General features: G+C 36.1%; 1 protein-coding gene across 5 annotated transcripts; it reads left to right on the forward strand.

The window, feature by feature from the left end:
- On the forward strand, nt 1-26,320 carry GPR180 (G protein-coupled receptor 180). Of its 5 annotated transcripts, none has more exons than XM_073795352.1 (10): nt 200-415; nt 2,621-2,779; nt 9,100-9,300; nt 15,997-16,177; nt 16,320-16,369; nt 19,402-19,559; nt 22,730-22,921; nt 24,847-24,924; nt 25,330-25,426; nt 25,953-26,090. In XM_073795352.1, exons 1-9 carry the CDS (start codon nt 217-219, stop codon nt 25,417-25,419), a joined length of 1,308 nt encoding a protein of 435 aa, XP_073651453.1. In that variant the 5' UTR covers nt 200-216; the 3' UTR covers nt 25,420-25,426; nt 25,953-26,090. The 5 variants fall into 5 exon arrangements, with proteins under 5 accessions (XP_004313345.2, XP_073651453.1, XP_073651454.1 ...); XM_073795353.1 differs by having other exon boundaries at nt 25,354-25,426; XM_004313297.4 differs by lacking the exons at nt 200-415; nt 25,330-25,426 and adding an exon at nt 1-192 and having other exon boundaries at nt 25,953-26,320.

The following is a 26,320-nucleotide window of genomic DNA, read 5'->3' on the forward strand; positions in this document are numbered from 1 at the left end:
CACAGGCGGTTAGGGGCAGGGGTGTGAGTGCCGAGCAGGAGGGGGGGATGGGGGGGCTGCGGCTGCTGGCGGTGGCCTTCACTTGCTGCTGGTGGCCACCCGGCAGCCAGGGTAAGACGCTGCGAGGCAGCTTCAGCAGCGCCGCGGCCCGAGACGCTCAAGGCCAGAGCATCGGGCACTTCGAGTTCCACGGTAGGTGCGGGGGCGGGGAGAGGGATGAAGGCTCGTGGGCCCATCCCGCGGCCCCTCCCTCCCCGCCTCGCGTGGGGAGCCGGGAGCCGGCGGCGGCGAGGCTGGGGACTTCACCCAGCTCACCTGCGCTTCCCGCGTGGCCGGCAGCCGCCCCCGTCGCAGCTTCCCGGAATCGTGGGATGCGTTTATGGCCAGCCCCTGTGTTGCTGCTCCCCAGATCCTTGTAAGCACCTCCCCCGGTTGGTGGCTGTGTTCTGCACCTAAAAGACCGTTTCCCCTTTCCTCCCTGTCCTAACGAATGTGCTGATGACTCTCCTGCTGCCAGTTTCGAGATCCTTCGCTTAAAGAAGCATCCTTTGCTCGCTCCGTTCTCAGCCTGATTGTATACACTAAGGCACCGTAATTCGTGAAGTCCCAGAACTTAGATTTCCTGGGTTTTGTTCTTTTTGTCTTAAGATCAGTTTGCTAAAACCTACTTGCAGCAGAGAGGTTTTGGAATCACCCACCCCTCCCCCAAAAGCACCTGATAATCTAGTTGTCACAATTGCTGGGACAGTTTGGTTACCTCCCTACGAAAGGAGTAGCTTTACTGTGGACCACGAGGGCTAGAATTAACTTTACAGAAATGCGTGCAAGTGTATCTTGGAAGCTTCATAATTTGTATCCTCTGTGGCCCTTCTGAATGAGATTGCATTCGATTCTTCCCTTCTGGTCTCCCTCAAAAATCCATAATTCTTCAATGAATGAATCTGCATTCCTTCTAATTTTTGCCCTATTTATTTGCACTCTCAAAATTTGGATGTTTTTCTTGGTATATACTACTTAATTTGACTACTACTATATCTCAAATAATTATTTGCTTTGATGAGGTTAGGATCCTTGATTCATAGAGTCTTTAGCATTAAAAGATGCAAGATCACAATACTGTCCTAGAGAGGATTCTTAGAAGAAGATAATAAAAACAGGAAGCTAATTGGTTGGGAAAGAAATTGAAAGTATTGAATTACAGAATTGTTGGTGTGAAGGGAAGGGAAACTTTATTATTTTTAATCTGAAGTTTTAAAAATAACTGAGAAAAGGAGATGCAATCCATTTAACAAAATCTATTGTGGAGTAGACCTTGGGTGAATGAAGAAGAAACTCGAGGGTTTTATTATTTTTTTAGGTAACATTTTCAGTTACTTAATCAACTGGCTGTAACTATACTTTGACTATTGACAGTGATAGTAATGTCACTACAATAAATGGTACAGTCTGGACACTACCAGAAAATCTGGCATGTATGGAAGCTGTGATGCGGCTTGTTACTCATGACTCCCAGACAGGTTTTAGACAACCCTGATATTTCATGGTGATTACCTGATAAACATAGAGGAGAAACATGTAGTAAATCCAGATTTCTCAGGTAAGATTGAGGAATAGAGTGTTCCAAGTATATTAACATACACACTTTCTATCTTTTGGGTGTGTGTATTTTACTATTACCAATTTTCAGTGAATTCGAATTCAGGAAAATAATAATACTAAGACCATACAGTACTGAAATATGAACTCTAATTCAGAATGTGATTTAAGATGTTAATAGGGCCTTAGAGTCACTTTTAAGGCTGTTGATAATTTATAACGTAATTAGTTTATATCAGAGACTTAGACAGTTTTTGATACACACTATAACTTTAAATTTATTTAAAATGTTTAGTCAAAGTGATAATAGTAAAAACAACAGAAACAGGAGAATAAAAAGATCTTCAGATGAAAAAACAGCCCTGTTTCCCTTCTCCTCACCCAGAGTCCCTTTCCCTAGAGGCAACTACTTTTTGCTGTTTCTCTCCTGGGCCTTAAATGTAGTTGCTGTGTGCAACAAGGCTCATTCTATAGTTGTCTTACAACATATATTGTTCTGAAAATTCCTTTGTAAAAGTCACAGATGTCAAATTTTGTATCAGGTCTACCCCAAAACTCATTTATTTAACCTTTCTTGCTATAAGATGTTTTTTTTAATATTAAAAAATAATTAAATATTAACAGCCATGTTATATTAAAAAACAAAAGAAATTTTGGCAGGAAATTTCTATGGATAGTTTATAGGCAAGTGTTAAAGATGTGGAGTGGTTGTAAAATGAGGCAAAATTCTATCACAGTGAATGTCTACATACAGAAGTGGCTGTTTATTCAGTGAAAAACCATGCGTTATCAGCTGAAGTATAAGGAAACACCACACATTGTTTTGGATAATTAATGTGAATAATCTCTTGACTTGCATCTGAATGGGATGGTCATTCTAATGTGACCTACCTAGCTAAAATGAGATTTCAGAAAAACTGTGCTCTTTTAATTCCCATTTTGATACATAGAGGTATTGAATTGTCCTACCGTCTCAGTCCCATACAAGACCAAACTAGTTGATAATTTTTGTTCTAATGTCCAGGTGACCATGCTCTTCTCTGCGTCAGAATCAATGACATAGCAGTAGCCATTGGAAAGGAAGCTAAACTCTACCTGTTCCAAGCCCAGGAATGGCTAAAGCTGCAGGAAAGCGGTCACGGTTATAGCTGTAGTGAAAAATTATCCAAAGCTCAGTTGACAAGTGAGTATATCCTTTTGTCTTTGATCGTTATGTATATATTTTTCTTCCTTAATGTCGGGAGTATAGTATTTACATATCTAGATGTTTCATGGCACAGCACATATCACACTCTGTTGAGTACATTTTAAGCTAAAGTTTAAGGAAACTAATCTTTTCCTTGATCAAAAGATAGAATGCCTTTTTCCCCTCTTATTCAAAATATTTGAAAAAATATCCAGATAATTTATAAAGGTGTACGTTCCTACATTCAGACTTCTCACAGGTCACATAATTCATACCAATATGGCAGATATATTTTGACCAAGTGGCAGCATGGAGTGAATGATAACATTTGTTGAATGCTTATTGTCTGGTAGCACTGAGCTAAACACTAAGCTTGCATTATCTCAGTTAATTGTATAATTTAGCCCAAGTGATGCTGTTTTGCAACATGTTATTGGGACTCGGGACCAAGTCATATGGTGACACAATGTGTCATTTTAGAATATACCAGCCCCACATCATTTATAAACCTCTAGGTTTGCCTCTGGAGAGGCTCTACTTTTATTATTCTAGTTGCCTGAATTCTTGAGCTGTTCCATTCTCATCAACACTGTCCCATGCATTAGGGTGTTTGCCATCCAGAGTGAGTGCAGATCTTTTTAATATAGAGATGAAGAGCATATGCCATGCTACCCATTTTACCCCTTGGAAGTTAACTGGTTGTTAATTAGGAATATGAGACATCCATGAGGAAAAAATAGGAATTATCCCTCTCCCCTTTCCCCCCTGTATTTCCCCTACCATGTTCTGCGTAATGACGAGTCTCTGACTCTTCTTTCAGTCTAGTCAGTAAAGCACTGCCATTTCTAAACATCCAGTCTTAGTCTTAGCAGCTGTCTGGTTCCCTCATAACCTGAGTAGGGATAAGAGTACAAGTCCCCAGTCATTGCCACCCATTGTGGGGATCTTTTGTCTAGGTTTGTGAGATGACATTGACAGTATGCTGAAGAAGCCTGAATGACTGGATTCAGATATCAAAGACAGTTACATAAAGTTATTTACCTTAACCCTGAATTTTAGAACTTATCTGGGAAATTCATACAAATGCTCATTATCAATTCTCTTTTCCTTTCTACCCCAATTTAATCATCTAGGTGTTGCACATATGTATAAAATGTTCTAGCCTTCTGTTTCCAGTTATCCCCTTCTTGTTTCGTAAGTTACCTCTCAGTATCTCTTGATTTCATCTACTTTTCTTCATCTCTAACCCCACCATGTTATTCCAGGCTGCCGTAATCTCTCGCCTGTACTATTGCAGTAGCTCCTACCTGGCCACTGCAGCTATGCCGGTCCCCCTCTGGAATCAGAGTGATTTTTCTGAATGGCAGGTTTGATCATGTCACATTGGCATCCTCACCAGGACCTTCAGTACTTCCGTGGGTTCCTACTGCTCTGGGACAAAGGCGGCCCTCCTTAATCTGATCAGCAGAGCCGTCCGAGTCTGGCTGTTACTTACCCCCGACCCCAGCTTCATCTCACAGCACTGCCCCGTTGGGCCTCATTTTATTTGTAGCGCAGGTGTTCTTTGATTGCCACCCTGGGCCTTTGCACAGGCTTTTCCTCTGCTTTTTCTTCCTTCTCCTCTTTGGCTCGTCCATCCACTAACACTTGAGTTTTTAGAGCCTGTTGTTCTCCTCCACAGCATTTATTTTAGTTACAAGTTTACATTTTATTTATTTGTTATAAAATCAATCAGTGAGAGCAGCAGGGCTCTTTTGGTCTATTCATTCATTCATTCATTCATTCACAGCACTTCCAGTACTATGCTAGGCACTAGTGATACATCAAGGGACCAAAATACTGACACTCTCACAGTCCTTAAGGCTGCTGAGGGTATAAATAAGTTCACTGTGAATAAGTGTGAAACTGCTATTGTGATAAGGACTATGAATGTTAGTTACATGGTACTATGAGTGAGAATTTATGATACACTAGTGCTCAGTTAAGCATTGACTTAGTATTTGTAGGATGAATTGTCATGGAACTTAGTGCTTGAGGGGTTTTTCGTTAGTAGGTCATTTGCTTTGTACTTCGCACCTCAAAGTCTTTTTCTTTCTCTATTAAAAACTTATCAGGGACTTCCCTGGTGGTCCAGTGGTAAAGAATCCACTTTCCAATGCAGGGGACGTGGGTTCGATCCCTTGTCGGGGAACTAAGATCCCACATGCTGCGGGGCAACTAAGCCCGCAACGCCACAACTACCGAGCGCCTCAACTAGAGGCTCGCGTGCCTCAACTACAGAGCCCACGTGCTCTTGAGGCTGCGCACCACAACTAGAGAAAGAAAACCCACAGGCCACAACTAGATAGAAGCCTGCACACAGCAACTAAAGATCCCACATGCGTCAAGGAAGATCCCAAGTGCCGCAACTAAGACCCGGCACAGCCAAATAAAATAAAGTGAAATTAAATGAAATAGTAACTTATCAGACAGTTTAAAGCTTTGAGCTATAGGAATCAATTTGTTTTCTTATATTACATGATCAATATTATACCATATACTATATACGCTTGCAAAAACATAATTTTTTTTAATCAGTCAAATACCTTCAGTCACAGAACTTACGTATATAGAGAGACTTGCTGCATTGCAACGACAGCTAAACTTGAGAATCACTGCTAGTAACTTGTAATAAGATCTTGTTATCTTTGAGCTGCACTTCACCTATCTGTATAACAAGGAAGTTGGACTAGTTTTCTCTAAGCTTCCTAAAAGTCCTAAAATGCTGTGATTCTAATTATGACTCTTTAGGTGGAGTTGCAGTAGAGAGCTATAATTTATAAAACCTCTTGCTGTTGTTTCTTTTTCTGTTTTTCCTTCCTCTTCCCTAATCTTAAGTGCAAGGGTATTCTTTGGAATTGTTGGAACGGAAGATCTCAGGAAACTGGAATTTTTGAGGAATGAAGATTTTTTGTTAAATTTGGAGGTCTGAAATAAATTGAGTACTAATGACATATATATCAGTTTCTACATATGTAATCAGTTCTTTTTCCCTTAACAAAAGCCAAGTCTTAACAAAATCTGTATTCTCCAACTTTTATATATTATTTTCATATTTATAGTATATTGTCATTTAGAAGCTTTGATGCATTGAAACAAAAAGCATATCCTTAAATTCATGACAGTGTAGTAGTATCACGTATTTGAAAATAATTCCTTATAGAAATAATTCTCATTTCCTGACCATTAATGAGACTTTTAAGAATTAATAGCCTTTCACCTACTTGGTGATGAGCCCATTAACTATGCCTAACTCCTGTGTAAAATTGCTGCTGTAAGCTATGAAAAGATTAGTAGATTTGAAAAATCTCAGTGTTGAATGTTGCTTGTGATTATACATTCTCCCAAATTAATATTTGAGAAATTATTTTTCAGTCTTACTTTTTGCTTTTTTCTCTTTCAGTAATTCATAAAACATCAGATTTTTTTAAATGATAAAAACTATTTTGTAGGTTTTTAAAGCAAACAAAGAAGATATTTAAATGCACAGAAAATGATGAGTTTATATGCAAAAAAATTTGCTGTCAGATTATAAGAATTAAATGTAACTTTGTGTATAAAACATTTTCAGTATTATCTTTTTACATCATATGCATATATTTCCTCTTGTACATTTGGTGTATTGTATAAATCGCTTAAAGGTGTTAGTATTTTATTATTCTGGGTAATTTTGTGAACAGTATTCATTTCCTCTATAATATTGTTGGGCGATTAGCCTTTCAACACCATTCTCTGCAATTCAAGTTTTGTTAATATTTGAGGTACTCATTACATCAGCATACAGTAAGCGTGCTGTGCTGTAGTCTTTTGTTTCAAAAACAATGAACATGCAGTTTTGTCAAGAGGCTTATTTCCTAGGCGTACTGAAAAAGGCAGCAAGACAAAAACTGAGGCCAATATCACTTTATGAAGCACACTTTTGTTTTTATTTGTTGTAGATCTACATAATTTAAAATGAAACATCAAAAAGTGTATTGGTGAAAATATAATGATTAAATTTTTATATTGTTTTATCTAAGAGAAAAAGTACAAGTGATAAAACCTCAACACAGCAAAGCCTTTATATAATGAAGTCCAGATTACATAATTTTGAGCTGCACATTTCAAAAGCCTTATTTCTGAGCTGCTATTGAATTCTTATTAAAGGTCATCAATTTAACAGAAACTAGAGAAACTAGAGTCTTTGCTACTTTTTTCTAGAAGCTGTGCAGTAAGAAAAACAGTATAAATGTCAGCTAAATTAAGCTATCCAAAAAAACAATGCTGTGGTATTCTTAACAAAATCATCTTGTCCAGTTTAACTACTATTAATGAAATTCCCAAATGTAAAGTTTAAGTCCTCAAAATTTGAATTCTGACAAGATAAATCTGTATCTCATTTATAAAGACAACGTATAAATAATATTTCTCCAACTTTTTATTAGGAAAATTTTCAATTATACATACAAGTTGAAAGCATAGTACAGCCAACATCTGTATATCCTTGGCTTAGATTTAATAATTTTATCAATAATATTTTGTTATATTTGCTTTATGTTTGTATGTGTGTGATTTTCGTTTTTAACTGAAATGAAAATAAGCTATGGGTGCCTTGAGCAGTTCACCGTATTTCAGCATACATCTTATAAGAGTAAGGACATTCTTCTCCATAACCATTACCATAACAATACCATTACTGCATCTAAGAAAATGAATAATTTCATAATAACCTCTAAAATCTCTTCCATATACAAATTTCCAGTTATCTCAAGAAATGTATTTTATTTATTAGAAAGTTTCATTTTTTCAGTTGAGGAAAAGATCAAGACTGACTGGCATGCAGTGGGGGCAATCTAGACTTAGGAATTGCACCCAACATAATCATATATTTTAAGAATACCCTACTTTATAGAGAATCAGACTCTCCACACAGGACTTTCATATACTGTCTCATTTGCTCCTCACAAGAACTCTGAGTCAGATAGGGCAAGTATCTTAAGTTTACTACTGAAGAAAGAAATTTAGAGAGGTTAAGTAATGAATATGATTCGTAAGACTTGCTTCTCTGACTCTTCCATTGTCTTTATTACACATAGTGTTTGAGACGCCACTTTCCTACAACATTCAGGGTAGTAGTGAGTTTCTCTTAGGTCAGAATCATAGTTTTAGATTGAGAAGGGATCTTAGACATCATTTAGTGTTTCTCAAAGGGGGTGCTACTGGCATTTTGGGCAGAACGGGTCTTTGTCACGTAAGCTTGGATTGTATGAGGTTTAGCACAGCCCTGCTTCAAGTATCTTGAAGTTGAGAACAATTGCTGTGACGACAGAACTGTCCCTACGCATTTTCAAATGCCCTGCCGAGGAGTAGCATTGCCCTGGATTGAGAACCACTTATTGGTATAATCACCATATTTTAAAGAAAGGAAAAGGACAATTAACCTTTATTCAGCAACTACTATATGACAGATACCATGTTAAGTGACTCATATAACTTAGTCCTTGCATCAGCTCTTTGCTGTATTATCTTCATTTTACAGATGAAGAAAGTGAGTGTCATTGCTTATGTAACTTGCCCAAAGTCATATAGAAGGTAAGGATTGGAACCAGGATGCAAGCACAGGTCTGTGTGAGGCCAACATTCATGAGTTCCCACCCCAGCCCAACACACTGTATAGATGTGACCCAGTATGACAACTCATATTCCTGTAACTTCTATTTTTCGACTTTTAGTACCTTTTTAAAGAATAACAAATCAGGAAGAGATTTTGGGAAATCTTTTGAAGGTGTTTGTCAGTCATAGTTTTTAGATATAATAATTTCCAAAGTTGAATGCTCCATTTTAAATTTAACTCAAGTAATTTTCAGAAATGTTACTGTGATGGCTACACAGAATTGTGCATATACTTGATACAGAACTGTACACTTAAAAATGGTTAAAATGGTAACTTCTGTATTGTGTACATTTTACCACCACAACAAAAAAATGTTTAGTGTTGCTAACTCACTTGAAAACTTTGAAAATACTTAAAATTGAAATTCAGAGTTTCAGTGAAACTATTCTAGTCATTTGTGGTATCTCATAGAACTTTTATAGTGATTCCTTTGGTTGGTTAAAATACATTATTTTTACCTGCTTTATGACTTACAGAACTTATTCCAATACTACATCAGGGCTTGGACTACTGAGACAATAAGAACTAAACAAAAGAATTCTCATTTCAAATTGATTATGTGACTAAAACAATGAATACATTTGAGAATTTTGCTTTGAAAGTGCTATTTTTTTTCTCTTTAAAGTAGCCATGAATCAGACTGAACATAATCTGACAGTGTCTCAGATTCCATATCCACAAATGTGGCACGTGTTCTATGCAGACAAGTATACGTGCAAAGAGGACAATGAGAATTCTCAGGTGGAAGATATCCCATTTGAAATGATGTTACTAAACCCGGATGCTGAAGGGAATCCATTTGATCATTTCAGTGCTGGAGAATCTGGTAAGAATATGTATTTAAATATATGTCCTAAATACAGAAAAAGATTTATGCACAAATATCTTCATGTTATGTTTTTAGAATACTGAAAATTAAAAATAACTTGTGTCCAACAGTAGACAAATGGTTAAATAAATCTTGTAGAATTGTAACAGCTGTACTATTAAGTTTTAAAGCAGAACTGGAAATTTTGTATTGTATGGTTTCAAGTGTGTTAAAAAATGCGGAGAATAAACAGAAGTACAAGAATAGTAACAGATTGTTTCCATATTTTGGGTGGTAGAATTATGGATAATTTTCAGTTTCTACATTCTAAATCTTTTTGTTTTTATGATAAGCTAGCTTTATTTTTATAAACAGAAAAATGTTAAGAAACTGAGCAGTCTAAATTAGTAACCCAGTGATTAAGTGAGATAGAAACTCCACTACTTTGTATAGCTGTCCTTTACTAGGTTGTTTGAACATATTTAGGGGTTGCCTTTATTGGAGATTGCAACCATTTTTGAAATGATCAAAATTGATAAAACTTTCCAAAATTAAATCTACTCCCATAAAATATTTCATCAAAATTTTAGGTTGACAAAATTTTATGTTCTGCCCTACTGAAGTGAATTCCTATCCCAAACAGAAATGAATGACTTCTTGTGATTAATGGTGGACATGCTATAAAATATTATGGATTTGTAAATTAACATGTCAGAATGAAAACTAAAATCTCTAGGCCATCTGTCAAAAAAAGGGTTAGGTGTTTACCTCTTCATGAGTTCATTACCCACTTGGAAGAGTTAGTCTGCTTAGAGAAAAGTTCAATCCCATTGCATTACATTTGCCATCAAGGTGAGTGGGTGGAGGTAGGCCAGGAGTTGAGGCCACATTAGACTAAACCAGTTGTTAAGCTCAAAGTGTAAATTGCCACAGCTAGAAAAGCAACTCAAGGAGCTTGTGTTATAAACAATAAGTCACAAGTGACTTAATGTATGAAGAAAGAAACTTTTTTAAAAATATCCTTTAGTTTGAGAAAATACTTACATAGTGACAGAATGGGGTCCTAAACATTTAAAAATAATTCATTCTAAAAGTCTTTACTGTGAAGGAAATGACATAATTGTTTTTGAGTGCAAATGAATGTAAAGGTTAAATTTCACTTGATACTATTTTGGATCAATGTAGATCATTATTGAAAGTTAATTCTGTCCTACCATTTCTTTTATCTTAGTAAGAGATATTGACATTTATTTTACATAGTTTGGAAAGGCATTGATGAAACCCAGGTCTAGTGATAGCATTGGATGGGTGGTTGGATTAACTTGCTTTTAAGGTTTCTTTTAACTATAAGGCTTCATTATTTCATATGACACTTATCTTTAGGACTGGTCAGGCTTCAGCAGGAAGTAATGCTCTTCTGTAGTCGCTGTACATGCAAACCCTACTGCCTCTAGTGGAGTCCACATCTGGTAGCCCTTCCCCCTCCTGCCTTCAGGCAGGAGAGTGGAGGCTCGAGGTGGTTTTGTTTATTGTATGGATCCATGAGACTCACTGGATCCTGATATTCTTTTTCTTGCCTCCTTATTAGGCTCTCATTTCTGGACTCTTTCCGCATTCCCAGTTTGATATCTGAACTTAGACCGTAGGCCATAAAGCAATGACATTTGTGCCCTGTGTGGTGCTTGGAGTACTGAATGTCAGTCATCCTTACCCTGGCTCATCCTGAACCTTGCCCATGTCTTCTAGTGTTTTTTTCAACACCCTGAATTATGGCTAGCTTTTTCTTTAGGGTTCCCACTAACCATTCTGACTCAGTTCTTAGTCCTGACTCCTTTTGACCTGTCTTCTCCTGTGACTGATTTTGATTTGATACTTATAGTATGTCTAAAATCTGTCTTTCTTATACTAGAATGGGGAAAGTTACTTTGGTCATGTCACCAAGAGTATTTAAATGAGGGAAGAAATTTCACTATAACATGGATTTTCATTAAGCATGGGATTCTGTGCAAGGCTAATCTGTAGGGATTGATTATTAAAAAGTGCCATAAGGGCTTCCCTGGTGGCGCAGTGGTTGGGAGTCCGCCTGCCGATGCAGGGGACACGGGTTCGTGCCCTGGTCCGGGAGGATCCCACATGCTGTGGAGCGGCTGGGCCCGTGAGCCATGGCCGCTGAGCCTGCGCGTCCGGAGCCTGTGCTCCGCAACGGGAGACGCCACAGCAGTGAGAGGCCCGCGTACCGCAAAAAAAAAAAAAAAAAAAAAAAAAAAAAAAAAAGTGCCATAAGTACTCAAAAGTATTCATTGCTAGATGTCTGGCATAATTTCCAAGGATCACATCATTTTATTATTTAAATGCCTTAAAATATGATTAATTCTACATTGAAGTCTAAATCGGTGGTTCTCAACCTGTCACTGTGTATGCATGTGGAGAGCTTTGGAAAAAGTACAGATGTCCACCCCCAGAGACTGAGAGAGAGACTTGGTTTTGGAGTGGAAGCCAGGCACTTGTAGTTGGTCAAAGCTCTGGAGTTGATTCTAATGTGCAGAACCACTTAGCTAAAAGTCCATATTCCACATTGTTTTGGTAATGTGCTGGTTTCAACGTAGAGGCTTAAGAGGGATTCTTCCTATTCTGTAGCCTCAGGTATAGAATTTGTTTCCAGGGAATAATTCCCAGTTAGTTCATTTTAGAAACTTTTCCTCATTTGACTAATTTTCTGCCCTAAGTAGAGAAAATTGATTTGCTATGCTTTTTACTGAGAATTGACTGCTAAAGCATGTATCTTAGAGGTTTGAATTAGAATAACCTGGTGCAGAAAGCTACAATTAATGTTATATGCTACTCTGGTTAAATCTTACAGTTTGTTTTCTTTCAAACCAACTATGTATTTTATATCTACGAGACTTTAGTTAGTCCTGTATTTTACAGACTTAGGTTTTTTTGTTTTGGAGGGGTTTTTTTTGAATGTAGACTAAGGCAAGTTTGATGCTACCTGACAAAATACTACATAGGAATATCATGCTTCAAGGTAGAATAAAATAAAACTACCTCTTAAAAACTTAGAATCCTTGTTAACTGTATTTGTGATTGGTAGAGACCAAAAGAAGAAGTACTCAGAATCCTGAGAATTAAAGCATTATTGTCTAAAGTAGACTGGTTTTCATTGGAATGGTATTACAGGCTCTGTCACACCTGCCATCTCACTGTTCTGAAGATTCCAGATATGTTTATTATTTTCTCTTGTTCCCTTTTCTCCTCCGTTATCCTGAAAGATAATGGGTTGGATCTTACCTTTGGCTCTGTAACTTAAAGTAACAGAAAACTCTAATGCAAGTGGTATAGACAATAAGGAAATTAATTCTCTGACATGACAATAATTTCTGAGGCTTCTTCAGGCTAGTTTATTTAACATTATCCTACTCTGTTATCCTCTGACTGTCAGCTTTGTCAGCTCCCTCATATTCAAAGTTAACTGCAGCAGTCTGGGCCGTACATCTAGGCAATTGCAAAATTCAATGTCTCTTTTTTAAGAGCAAGGAAACCTTTCCCAGAAGCTCCCTTATTTCATTGGCCAGAACTCGACACGTGACCTTGTTGTCTAACATCATAAGAGAAATGTAAGTGAAGGTATCAGAAAGGTGATAAGGGTAAACCAACATGTCGAAGTAAAGGGTTAGGTTTACCTCTTTGGGAAAGGGGAATATTGGAATTTCTCTAATTGGTTTAGACTAATCAGGATTTATCTTGAGACCCTTGAAGGTAGGATGGCCATTGGGGTTCTGAGACAACAAGCATCACAGGTAGGCGAGAGTGTTCCAGGGGCTGCCTCATGACCCATTGACTCTCTCCTTTTCTTACCCTATTTTCTCCCATCTCCCATCATTTAGCCAGAACTGAATTTTTTTAAAGCTGTCCTGGAAGTTTTCTTCCTACTGAATTTTGCCAGTGCTTCCAGTTAAGTTTGCCTTAAAATCTGCTCATTCCCTTATAACATAAGTGTTTGTCACCTACTGCATGCTCATTTAAGAGTGTTTTTCTTCTTTTGTGTATATGTAAGTTTTAATACCTAGTATCCACCTGTTTTTTTTGTGTGTTTTTTTTTTTTGTGATACGCAGGCCTCTCACTGTTGTGGCCTCTCCCGTTGCGGAGCACAGGCTCCAGACGTGCAGGCTCAGCGGCCATGGCTCACGGGCCCAGCCACTCCGTGGCATGTGGGATCTTCCCGGACTGGGGCACGAACCCATGTCCCCTGCATTGGCAGGCGGACTCTCAACCACTGCGCCACCAGGGAAGCCCTCCACCTGTTTTAAAATTAGATTTTAATTTCAAGGGGAACGTAGATTACTTTCCTGTGAAGGATGGTGGCAGAACAAAAGTAAAGTTGATGGAAGAGAAAAAAAAAAAACAGACTTTTTTCCCTAGAGGTGGTTTATTTAAAAGAACACTTGAGTGCAGACCCAGAGTTTTATCTTTAAAGTATCAGGGTAAAGGTAGGAATAATTTATGCAAAATGCAATGAGCAAAGTGTAGGACAAATGTCCTAGTTCAAGTTATTTAATATATTATCTCAATGAAATAATTTTTTGGTTACCGTGTTAGCTTTTTATGGAAGATACATTTAATCTTGAATAATCCTAAAACATTTTTTGCTAGTGACATGTGTCTTATTTTCAAAAGTCCCTTCCTCCTATATTATTCTGGTTCTCAATAAATAGTCTGGGATTTTCTTTTCATGGTGCATTTCTAAGCTAATAGCGTCTGAAACCTTATCTTGTAATGAATATTTTGTAAAGTATTATAAATAAATAAAAATTTAAATAGAATGCCATATTTAATTCTTTATACTAAGAAGAAAAGGTAAAAACAGATTCAGAACACAGGATAGCATACTTTTACTGACACACAGTTATAATATGTTTAGCTTATTTTCTGCCTTGTTCCATTACTATAACAATCCCAGGTTTATTGTCCCATTATTTCTAAAGCTAGAATACGCCTCTGTTTCAGGAATTTTAAAAGAAAATATGCCCATTCTGTTCTTTGATATTCTCTTCCTGAAGTCTAAACATACTTTCTCACCTAGACTAGAGAAGTGGACCATCAACATTTATGTACGTAGAGCAAGAGAGACACCCAGTGGCTGAAATACTTCTTTCTCTCTCTCTCTCTTTCTCCTAACAACGCCAAAAACATGATTGAGATTGAACTGTTTATTGAGTATTTTTCCTACTGTTTGCATCTTCTGGATTACTTTTCTAAAATTATTTTCCATACAATGTAAATATTCCCTTCTCTGCCTGTTGTTTGGAGTTTATCCCACATGGGAAGCCAGAGCAGATTCAGGGGTCACAGTTGGAATGGAAGTGAGTACAGTTTAGACGTTCATACACAGATTGAATGGAGACAGCTACAGCCACTGTCACGATATCCAGTGTTATTTAGATAGGATATAAAAGCCCTAATATTAGGGACTAGGTTTAGATGTAACCAAGTAAATGTAAGCCATTAAACTCAAAGCTGGCCCCTGGTTCGTTATAAAATTTTCTGAAATTTCCGAAAAATGAAGACACAGTCAAAAGATTCCAGGCAACACAGAAAAAGGGGTGTTTATCTTGAGGATGTGTGAAGACTACTGAAAAGCTGCTGGTAGAAACTGGAGGCTGCTTAATGACTGGGACCATTTTTAATATAAAATCTGCACATTCCTATGCTCTGTTCTTGTCTCTACCAACCAGCTCCCTCTGCTCATTCAAAATTTCTGCTTGCCCAGAATTTTGGTTTCATCATGGCCTGGTTTGACTCCTTTGGCCTGCTCCATCATCAACTCTTTTCAACTCCAGTTTCTCTTGCCTCATCCTTTCTATGTTTTGTGGTTTGATGTCCCAAGAGAACATGACTGGCTTCGTATCTGAGAACCAAGTGATGCTGCTGGCCAGTGACTAGTCTTTGGATTGGTAGCCACTTGGTCAGGTGTTTCAGTTTCAGTCACCTGTGGAGTGGAGTCCCATGGTCTCCATAGGTTTTCCTCTTTGACAGAGCTGAATGCCATTTACTTCAGAAGGAGGCCTGGTCGTGACAGGTATTTTGACGCTTTGTCCAAATGGGAATTTAAGGTTATGATACATTCCAGGGCTTCGTTCTTAGGCTTTAGCTGTATCAGAATCACTGAAGGACTTATTAAAACCAGAATGCTGGGTCCCACTCCCAGAATCTCTGATTCAGTAGATATGGGTTGAGTCCCAAGAATCTGCCTTTCTAACTACTTCCCTACTGATGGTGCTGCTGGCACAGGGCTCACACTTTGAGAATCATTGTCAGGGTATATAAAACTCTTACTGACTGACTAAATCTATTTTTAAACGTCTTATAAAAGAAATCCACTTTGGGGGGTAAAAAAGCATATCTAACTGAATGCTGAAATCATTGTTTTAATTTACTGTTTCGACCAAAACTGTGATCTTGTGGTTAGTCTTTGGGCTTATTCCCTGACCAATATGATTTCTTATAGATTGACTTCAGTTTAATCTGCGTTCTTTTAGTTAAAACTGTATCCTAAAGTAGAAAATTATTTGTTTCAACAGTCTTCCTTTTTTTTCTTTCACAAAAGTAAATGCTATGACTTCAGTAAAAAGCAAGTTCTGGAAATATACTGATGGGAAGGTTTGAAAGCAACCCAACACTATAACTGGCTTGTTCCTTTCTTCTCTTCACAGGGTTACATGAGTTCTTTTTCCTCCTAGTCCTAGTGTACTTTGTGATTGCTTGCATTTATGCGCAATCATTGTGGCAGGCTATTAAGAAAGGAGGACCCATGCACGTGGTTTTAAAGGTTCTGACAACTGCATTGCTGTTACAAGCTGGTTCAGCTTTTGCTAATTACATTCATTTCTCCAGGTAACTCAAAACCATTAAAACTGTGTTCATCATTACGTCTAATTAATCCTAATTAGTCCACCAAAATTATGCTTGCTTTGATTATGAATGATTTTTTTCACACTTGTAATTGATGCTAATATTCTCCTCTTCAATTCTTCAGTTACTCCAAAGATGGAATAGGGGTACCTTTTATGGGAAGTTTGGCAGAATGTGAGTATCTTACTGAGCGTTTTTTTAAAACATAAACTTGCTGTCTGCTTCTTGTATGTTTTCCTTTTTTGTCAATTACTTTTTGTCATAATACAGTTTTTTTATCCAAGGTTGGTTAGATTCAGCTCAACTGGAAACAAGGTTATACATTTAGTTTCCACATATCCTATTTAGTTTCTTCTTAGTCATAGGTAATGTGTAGAGCTCTTCATTGTCTTTAGAGCATATTTATATGCATTCTCTCTTTTTTTTTTCATGTGGACCATTTTTAAAGTCTTTATTGAATTTGTCACGATATTGCTTCTGTTTTATGTTTTGGTTTTTTGGCTGCAAAGCATGCGGGATCCTAGCTCCCCGACCAGGGATCAAACCCGCACCCCCTGCATTGGAAAGGCCAAGTCAATCACTGGACCACCAGGAGATTCCCACATTCTCTCATTTTTGTCCTCAATAAAAACTCAGTGAAGTAGATATGCTTATCCCTATTTTGCAGATAAAGAATCTGGGCTCAGTGACAGGAAGTACATTCCCAAATGTCAGTCAGCTAGTGAATGGTAGAGCCAAGATTTAGACCCAAATTTTCTGACCACAAAGCTAAAGGTTTTTTTTCTCTTTTTCATCCCTTTTGTGACTCTTTTGTCTCTATTTCTAACCCAGAGCCATAGAGTATACCTGTAATTGAGCTGACCTCTCAGCTTTGTTCTTTAATTTATAAGAGGAACTTTTGTGAAGTAGTTTTTCAATTAAATATGATGGTGAAAAACTAAAAGTTCCTATAATCATGACTTTTTAAAGGGAACTTTAGAGGGACATCAGGTCATATGCCATTCTCAATCCTGAAAAACAAGTTAAGATTTGCTCTAAAAAAGCAGATTCTGAAAACGAAGACATTCTAGGATTTACTTTCCTTATATTTCCATATTTCTCTTCTAGTCTCCTCACTCTTTAATAGGGTATCTTATGGTAATCTCCATAAACATCTCAGGACCCACTTATCCTGATCTTGCTGCCTATTTTAAGATTCTAAAACTTCTAGAACCTTTCCTTTTCCTTGTGAAGAGGATGGATACTGTTTACCTCTTGGGCATGAACAAGAGTTGCTTCTCCTTTTTTGACATTACTAGAACCCTGGTTTCAACCCCTGTTTTCTCTTAGATGACTCAGGATGTTTAAGAGAATCCTAGAGTTTTAAAGCTGGACGGAGCATAGAAATAATTTAGCTTATGCATTTTAGATGAAGAAATTGTGGTCCAAAGAGGCAAAGCACACAGAGACCCATCAGTAGCAAAGCTGTTACTAAAATCAAGGACTTTTGAAGTTTTGTGAGTGTCTACTGTATTCAAAACAGTGTTTTAGGCTGTCTGGCATCTTCATGGTAAGTTAAAAGCAAAAGTCTTTTTAAAAAAACTGCAATAAATCAATGTTGATCATTTTTGGTAGTTCTGACAACAGGTTTGGTTAATGAAGATTTTTAATCAAATTCCACAGAATGGGGTTTTTGTGTCATCTGTGTATTTTATCTACATTAATTATTTTTCAAGAACAGATAAGCAGTGTCTACCTACCCTCACAGTTATGGTATTATATCAATATGTGCATTATTTAGTATGTAAAGAAATGAGCCAGTGTTCCCTCCTCCCCAGTATTTGTTTTTGCTAATTAGCAACTTATCTAGGGATATTCCTTTGGCTAACTTCTTTAAATAACTGAATATGTATTTGTGAAATGTTTAATAAAAATAATTAGCATCACAGTCATTTAAAATCTATGGTGTAAGAAAATTGTGCTTGTTCTGAAAGGCCATGACACTTTATATCATTAAAGTGTAGTGACAGTTCAGTATTAGAATTCGCTATTACAAGTATGTAAGCATAAATGTAAAGTATCTGGTTTTAATTTGGGTGGCAGAGCTGGAGAAAAATATGGCAAAATAAAGCTGAAAAGGTCTATTATTAATAAGTTTTTGGCTTGTAACTTTTAATATAAGTTTGATACTACAGCTAGTTTTATCTGTTTCTCTAAGAATATCTTTATATAAAAGAAATAAAAGTCATAGACATCAAAGTTATAAATGGCAATTTGAAGAAAGTTTTATTTTATTGAATTGTGATCACATGTTTATCCCAAAATCCACATCAAAATACACTCCGATGGAAAAGTAATAATTTTTTAAAAAATCAGTAAATAGAACTTCTAAAATGAATACACATGGCAGTTGAAGTATTATTGCTTGTTATTTTCTTGTCACACTGAACTGGGTGCAGGCGGTTTCGTTGCGTCTTTTCTACCACAGCCAGCTTCCCCTGCAGTGTAAGCGATGGCCACCGGGTGGCACATCACACTAATGCATGGAGCGCTTCATTCGTCTTCAGGACTCTTGACACTAGGGCCAACATAATTGGATGTTACAGCAGCTCTGCGTTTTATTGTCATGCTATTTCTTATTGATAGGTTTAGAAAATACTCTTCATATTATAGGTCAGCCACCAAAAAAAATTAACAACCCAGAAGTATTCTCCACATTGCAGAAGTTATATTTAAAATTTGTTTCTTTTCATAAGCAGTGAGTTATAGATTGTAATTAGAAAAACTAAGAAGAATAAGAAACACAAAGAGATTTAAAGTTGGCCTTAATAAAGATATGATATGGACACATATATATTTTTAAAAATAGGAGTATTGCCATTGTTTTAACTATTTTCAGAAAGTTTACAAATTTAATGGCAAAATTTTAATTCTTTAGAATTATTATACATGAATATCTCTTATTGAATTTCATCAGTTTCTTTTTTAAAATGCCTGTCTTTTGTGGTTAATAAAATAATTATATTCTCAATGCAAAAAGGATAAAATTTGGGAATTCCATGGTGGTTCAGTGGTTAGGACTCCATGCTTTTACTGCTGAGGACACAGGTTCAGTCCCTGGTCGGGGAACTAAGATCCCGCAAGCTGTGCAGTGTGACCAAAAAAAAAAGGATAAAATTCTTTGTATTGTGAAAACTCAGTTGACTTTGCTTTTCATTTCCCATTAGTTTTTGACATCGCTTCCCAAATTCAAATGTTATACTTACTTCTGAGTCTATGCATGGGTTGGACAATAGTCAGAATGAAGAAGTCTCAGAGCAGACCTCTCCAGTGGGATTCTACTCCTGCGTCCACTGGCATTGCTGTCTTCATTGTCATAACACAGGTTAGTAGTGATACTAAATGTTTCTGCTTTGCAATATTGAGAAATGCAAATTTGAACATATCTCATGTCAAGAAACCTGGGACCCATGAGGAATTTGTGTCATTTTAAACTATGAATTTAAAGAGTGATAGATCATATATGAAGTAAGTGAGAAAGAGAAAGACAAATACCATATGATATCAGTTATATGTAGAATCTAAAATATGACACAAATGAATTTATCTACAAAACAGAAACAGACTCTCAGACATAGAAAACAAATTTATGGTTACCAAAGGGGAAAGAGGGAGAAGGAGGGATAAATTAGGAGTTTGGGATTAGCAGATGCACACTACTATATATAAAATAGATAAACAGGGTCCTACTGTATAGCACTGGGAACTATATTCAATATCCTGTAATAAACCATAATGGAAAAGAATCTGAAAAAGAATATGTATATATATGTGTAACTGAATTACTTTATTGTACATCAGAAACTAACACAACATTGTAAATCACCTATACTTCAATTTTTAAAAAATGGGGAAAAAAAAAAAAGAGTGATAGAGGGCTTCCCTGGTGGTGCAGTGGTTGAAAGTCCGCCTGCCGATGCAGGGGACGCGGGTTCATGCCCCGGTCTGGGAAGATCCCACATGCCGCAGAGCAGCTAGGCCCGTGAGCCATGGCCGCTTGGCCTGCGCGTCTGGAGCCTGTGCTCCGCAACGGGAGAGGCCACAACAGTGAGAGGCCCGCGTACCGCAAAAAAAAAAAAAAAAAAAAAAAAGAGTGATAGATAAATAACCTGTTAATTTTCTGAGTGCTGATATATGTATATTGTAGAATTTCATTGTAATTTACCTGAATCTGAGCTTCCTATCAGATGATTTCAGTGCAGTATATTTAATATTCAGTTAGATTCTCATTTCCTAATTAAGAGCTTTCTTTCATATTTTCTAACACTTAGTAAGTACTCAATATTAAATGAGTCAGTTAATGAATTTGAGATTCATTCATTGGCCAGAATCTACTTTATACATGAAAGAATTCAAGTGAATATCAGATTAAAGAAAAAACAAAACATAGAATAAAAAAGAATAGGATCTTGTTTTTGAAAACAAATGTAAAAACAAACTTGGTCTTTTAGAAGAGTCCTCTATGCCTTTTTTTTGTTTTTCTCTATAGTGACCTATAGACATTATTCTAGGATCTCCATATGCCTACGTACAATGGATTTATAAAAATTAAGAAGAAAGCTATAAACATAAAAATTTGTATTGAGTTTGTGACCATCAGCTATAGATGAAAATGAAATATACATCTGGGCTCTGTAAAGGACATCATAATCTAAGTTTTAATGCATTAAATAAATTGAAAAACTCACTAGTGAAGGGTAAGGCCTGTGCCCATCTACCTCTAGTACTTATTTTAGTACCTTAGGTGCTGAGTGAAGGTTTATTGAATTTACATGATTGATTTAGAAAGAGACCATATCACAGATATTGATATTTAGAAAGGAGATAATGCCAGGATGGGAGGGCTAGTGAGAAAGAACTGAATTAGGGGTGATTAAAGTAAGGGTAAGTTCTGCCAACTTAATGTTTTTGATCCAGGATTTATGGAGAGTAGTGTTAATATCAGGTTAAATTCTCATTTCTCAATAACTGTTTTAAAAATTGAATTTTCATTATTTCATTGCAATTTAAATTCATTATCATAAACAAATACAAATTGACATTATAACACTACCCTAGAGTTTATGTGAGCATTTGTGAAGAATGTATTAGACATGGCCCTGACTCTCAACAGCAGCCAGACTAGGGGGACGAGACAGGCAACAAGAGATCACGTAAATGTGTACAGTGTATTCCACAGGTCCTGCGTTAGCATACGTATGTGGAAATATGGGAGTATGAATATGTAAAAATGTGAATCATGGGAAATAGTAGTTTGGGGGGTTTTTTTGCTTTATTGGGTTATAATTGAAAAATAGAAATTGTATAGATTTAAGGTATACAACTTGATGTTTTGATATATTTATACATTATGAAATGTTCACCACAATCAAGCCAGTTAACATATCCATTACCTCACATAGCAGGAAATGGTAGTTCTATAATAGCACTTCTTTGTTGTAAAGAGTTACGTTTAGAAATGCAAGTTAAGGAATCAGACGGGTATAATTTGGCGTAGAGGAATGAATTTCTGTAATAAAGATCTAATTTTTGTTTCAAGAAGGAAATTTATGTGTGCAAGATGAGAAAAGAGTTCACCTAGCAAGAATGGTAGCTGGAGTAAAATTAGGGTGGAAGATTTGAGAATGAGGAAAGGAAGTGGTTGCTGGTAAACCCCATAAAGCCTAAAATTGGATTTAATAATGGAGTTTCGACCTAAATTCTTTGGAAGCCACTGAAGACCCAATTCTGAAGGCTGAGTTGGCAAATGAAGGGAGCACAGAGGGCTACTGACACGTGTGATGGTGAAAATTATCGTAATTGAAGTGATTGCTGTTTGGTAAAGGTGGAGGCAATGTGGGCACTGATTTCTACTGAATAGCAGTAAACAGAACAGCTTAATGAAGAACTTGCGAGCTTTACACTGGGATAGTAACAATATGGTAAAAAAGGTGAACAGACAAATAAGGATAAGTAACTGTGCCCTGGATGCTATGTTGGACATTGAAAATCTCCTCTCCTTTACCCAGGGAAGTTACCGTGGGAAAAGAATGAGGTCTGAAATCAACAATTCTGACTTGTTAATTTCTGGATTACAAAAGATACTGAGATATTTGAAAGTTTATCCTGAGATAATGGGCTTGAATGCAGAACGGTTTGATTCCTAATAAGGTGTTGAAGTAAGAAAGAGATTTAGAAGAAAGTTTTATGTTTATTCTCTTCATCTTTTCGACTTATTTTCATCATTAGAGCTGTCTTACTTGAATCCTGGTAACAGTAGCATTTTTTATCTCTTGCATGTGGTCTCGTTCGATTACAATCCCTTTTCTCCAGCTGAGGGTATCAGTGAAGGAAAAACTGCTTGTGCTTTATTAATCAACACCTTATATAGTCTGATAAATCTTAGAGCCTCTTAGGAATGTTTATATACTGGTTAAGGGGATATAGAAAAGAGTTGAAAAAAGTACCTTACTGTAAGTAGACATGACTTTTTTCTCTAAATATTGTTTTTTACAGAGTATTTTGCTACTTTGGGAACAGTTTGAAGATACCAGTCCTCACAGCCACCATTCACACCACAACTTAGCAGGGATCCTTCTAATTGTTTTAAGAATTTGCCTAGCGTTGTCATTAGGCTGTGGACTCTACCAGATCATCACAGTGGAAAGAAGTACACTCAAGAGGGAGTTCTATATCACTTTTGCCAAAGTATGGGTTTGGTTAGAAAATGACTTCTTCACATTATCAACTTCATTTTGCTTTACTTGGGAAGTTAAGGAGCCACCATATGCTAATATTTAGTAAGGTTTTATTACGTGCCAGGTACTCTATGTGCTTCAAATCATTTAATCTTCATAACTTATGAGATATAGATGATATTATCCCCATTTTGCAGAACTCATGAAACAGTAGTTTCCATGTAATCTTTGGCAGGTCCGTTTTGCCTGTACTATAATTTCTTTATCAATAGGGATTTTACATTTTTTCTGTAGTATCAGAATTTTTTTAATAAAAAAATTAGGATACGGTTTGCATGTCTCAAAAAACAGTCATTAATGGACTATGAACTGTTACTCCCAGAATTATGCAATGTTTTATAACAAACTATGAAGAGCCGTCCTTCAGCATAAGCAGAGGGAGCCAGGAGGCTGAGTACATACTATGTTTCAGCCATTTCATGTCATCCATATGAGATCATGTTTACTTCATTCCCCCTTGTTGTGTCCTTCTTACGCTAGTGAGATCTAAAGGCAAATGGATTTTTTTTCTGTACCCATTTAATAAAGGAAAAGATCAGGAGACAGGTTGAGTCAGTAACGTTACAGAAGCCTTCCTTCCTAGAAAGTTATATTTTTTTGGTCAGATTGAGAGAATCCGTAACCCATCATCTTGGCAACTCAAAGCACCATTCTGATAAGCAGTTTGGTCAGCCCACCCTAGTTGACAGTCTCAGTAGAACGAGGCTGAGACGGAGGAGGGCCAAATTCCTTCTTTATTCCAGATGTGGAGCATTTTAAAGCTGCTGCTGCAGCCCTAGGAACCCATGTCAGGCCTCTGAGTACCAAACAGGCAAGGATATGCCATGTCACTTTGGAATTCTTCCCAGAGACAGTAGTGCTTATTGTTTCAAAAGTTAGTATATACCTCAGGTATTTAAAAACTAAATTTCTTCTTTTCTTCTATGTTTAAAACAGTACAAAATTTTTTTCTTAAACTTTAATTTTTATATGTTTTAATATAACTATTTGAATAGGTTCAAACATCCAAAAGTATTTAAAAAGCAGCAAACGTGTTTCTTCTCTCCCATCTATGCAGTTATCACCTCCTCATATAATCACTGTTATTAATTCCTAATTTATTTTTTAGAGAATTTAAAATATATTACTATATACACTAATATGTATAAATGGATAACTAATAAGAACCTGCTGTATAAAAAAATAAATAAAATTCAAAAATATATATATATTTATATTTCCCTTCACTTTTTACAAATAGTAGCATTGTGAACACATTTTTCTATATCTTGTTTTTTTTTCTTATAACCTCAATATACCAAGCATTTCAACAGCTACTAGTATTAACTTATTATTTTATTTCAAATTTAATTTTGGAAAAGGATAAGTTGCCATGTTCTAGGATAAATAGAACATATATATTTGAAAAGTATAGTGTTAAAAAGTTTCCCATTCCTACTCGCCTAATTCTGTGTCTTTTGTACTAAATCTCAAACAGGTAACCGCTGCTAGTCAGTTTTTTGTGTATTCTTACAGAATTTCTTTGTGTATCTATATGCAAATATGAATGTATATTCTTATTTGTTTTTTATAGAAATATTACACATTTGTACCTTGTTTTTCTCAGATTTGTTACTTACATATCAAAACCTCAAAATATATGTATGAGGAAGATGTAAGATTTTAAATACTCCAAAAACACCCATTTGATTAGAAACAGAATATCATTGTCACAACAATAGCAGATATATTTCTACATTTTATTGCAAGTTCTACTGTACAGACCAATTGAGATCAATCATGACCTCCTAAATATGCTGGTAATGTTATTTACCTGGTACATTCTGAAAACAAAGCATAGCTGCGCTTACTTGACTTATTTTTCATTTGTTTCAGGGCTGTATCTTGTGGTTTTTGTGCCATCCAGGTCTTGCATGCATTTCTATCATTTTTAATGACTACCAAAGAGATAAGGTAAATAATATACATGATCAAAATAGTTTTTTGTAGTCTTTATTGGGAAATTATTAAAGTAGGAAAGGCCTGTTTATCCATTCAGCGGTTTCTTGGATTCTTTAAAATAAAACTTTGAAACAAAATATTGAACCAGTGAGTATTTAAATTTAGTTTATAAGCAGAATGATGGAAAATAGCTTTTGTTATTCTTAGCCAATTTCATAATACTGTTTTATAAATTAAATTATAAAATTTATAACTCATCTTTGTAGTTAAGAAAAAATGATTAAAATTTTTTGCTACATAATGTTAAAAATCAAGACAGCTTTCTAAAAGTCAGTCTAGTTGCTTTAACAACCTGCAGACTGGAATGCCATGCTCAAGTATGCCACGTTTTGGTTGTATTGATACCTACCTTCTTAGGTGAATTACTCCATCATTTCGAAGTGGAGTTCTGCCAGGAGCCCTTTACAAGCAATGCAGTGTGCGGTTGAACACACAAATGTTTCTTGAACCTGAGGTATTTACAAAGGGTAAATAGATAGGAAGGTAGTCTACAAAAATAGAGAAGTGACTTGAGAATTTCGGAAAGGGCTTTTAGAGCACTCTCCAGCATTCAGGTAGGGGCATGCTTTATTCCTATTACTAGATTATTATTCCTATTCCTAGATTAGGAATATTATTCCTATTACTAGATTAGCCAGGAGTCTGATTTTTCCTATTACTTTCTTTAGTGCATGCACCCTGAGAAGATGGTTTAGCAAATTATTCTTTTGTGTCTTATTTTGACATCTATAAACTAACTGTTAAAGGAATTTTACTTTTGAACAATTATAGTTGAACATTAGTCTCATTTTCCTATTGAAAATTTCTTTTACAAAATGTACACACAGTAAAGATGGGACAGATACAGTTTTTTATTTATATATATTTATATAACATATATATAAGTTTATATATGTGTAAAGTATTTATAGGTCCATGATAAAATGAATATAATTTCTGTTTTTGCATGCAGTAAAGCATTCTCTTTCTTTTCTTTTCAGGTCATTACAGTAGGCGTTATCCTTTGCCAGTCTGTTTCCATGGTGATTCTCTACAGACTCTTTCTATCCCACAGTCTTTACTGGGAAGTTTCTTCACTTTCCTCAGTAACACTGCCACTGACCATATCATCTGGACACAAAAGTCGCCCTCACTTCTGATACTTGATTTTCTTTAGAGGAAAAGTAAATTTATTTACCAGAGTGCAATAAGGATTCAAATACAGTGACTTTTCTTTTCATACTTTTGGTATGAAAAATTGAACAAAGAAAGCAGAGCATGTTATTTATACGACTGCATTTAAGCAGTACCAAACTGAAAAAAAGGTAATAAATGTTTTGAGATATACTTAATAAACTTTCAAGAAAGA

This window comes from Tursiops truncatus, chromosome 18 (assembly GCF_011762595.2).
Source record: "Tursiops truncatus isolate mTurTru1 chromosome 18, mTurTru1.mat.Y, whole genome shotgun sequence".
In the NCBI taxonomy this organism is placed as follows: domain Eukaryota; kingdom Metazoa; phylum Chordata; class Mammalia; order Artiodactyla; family Delphinidae; genus Tursiops; species Tursiops truncatus.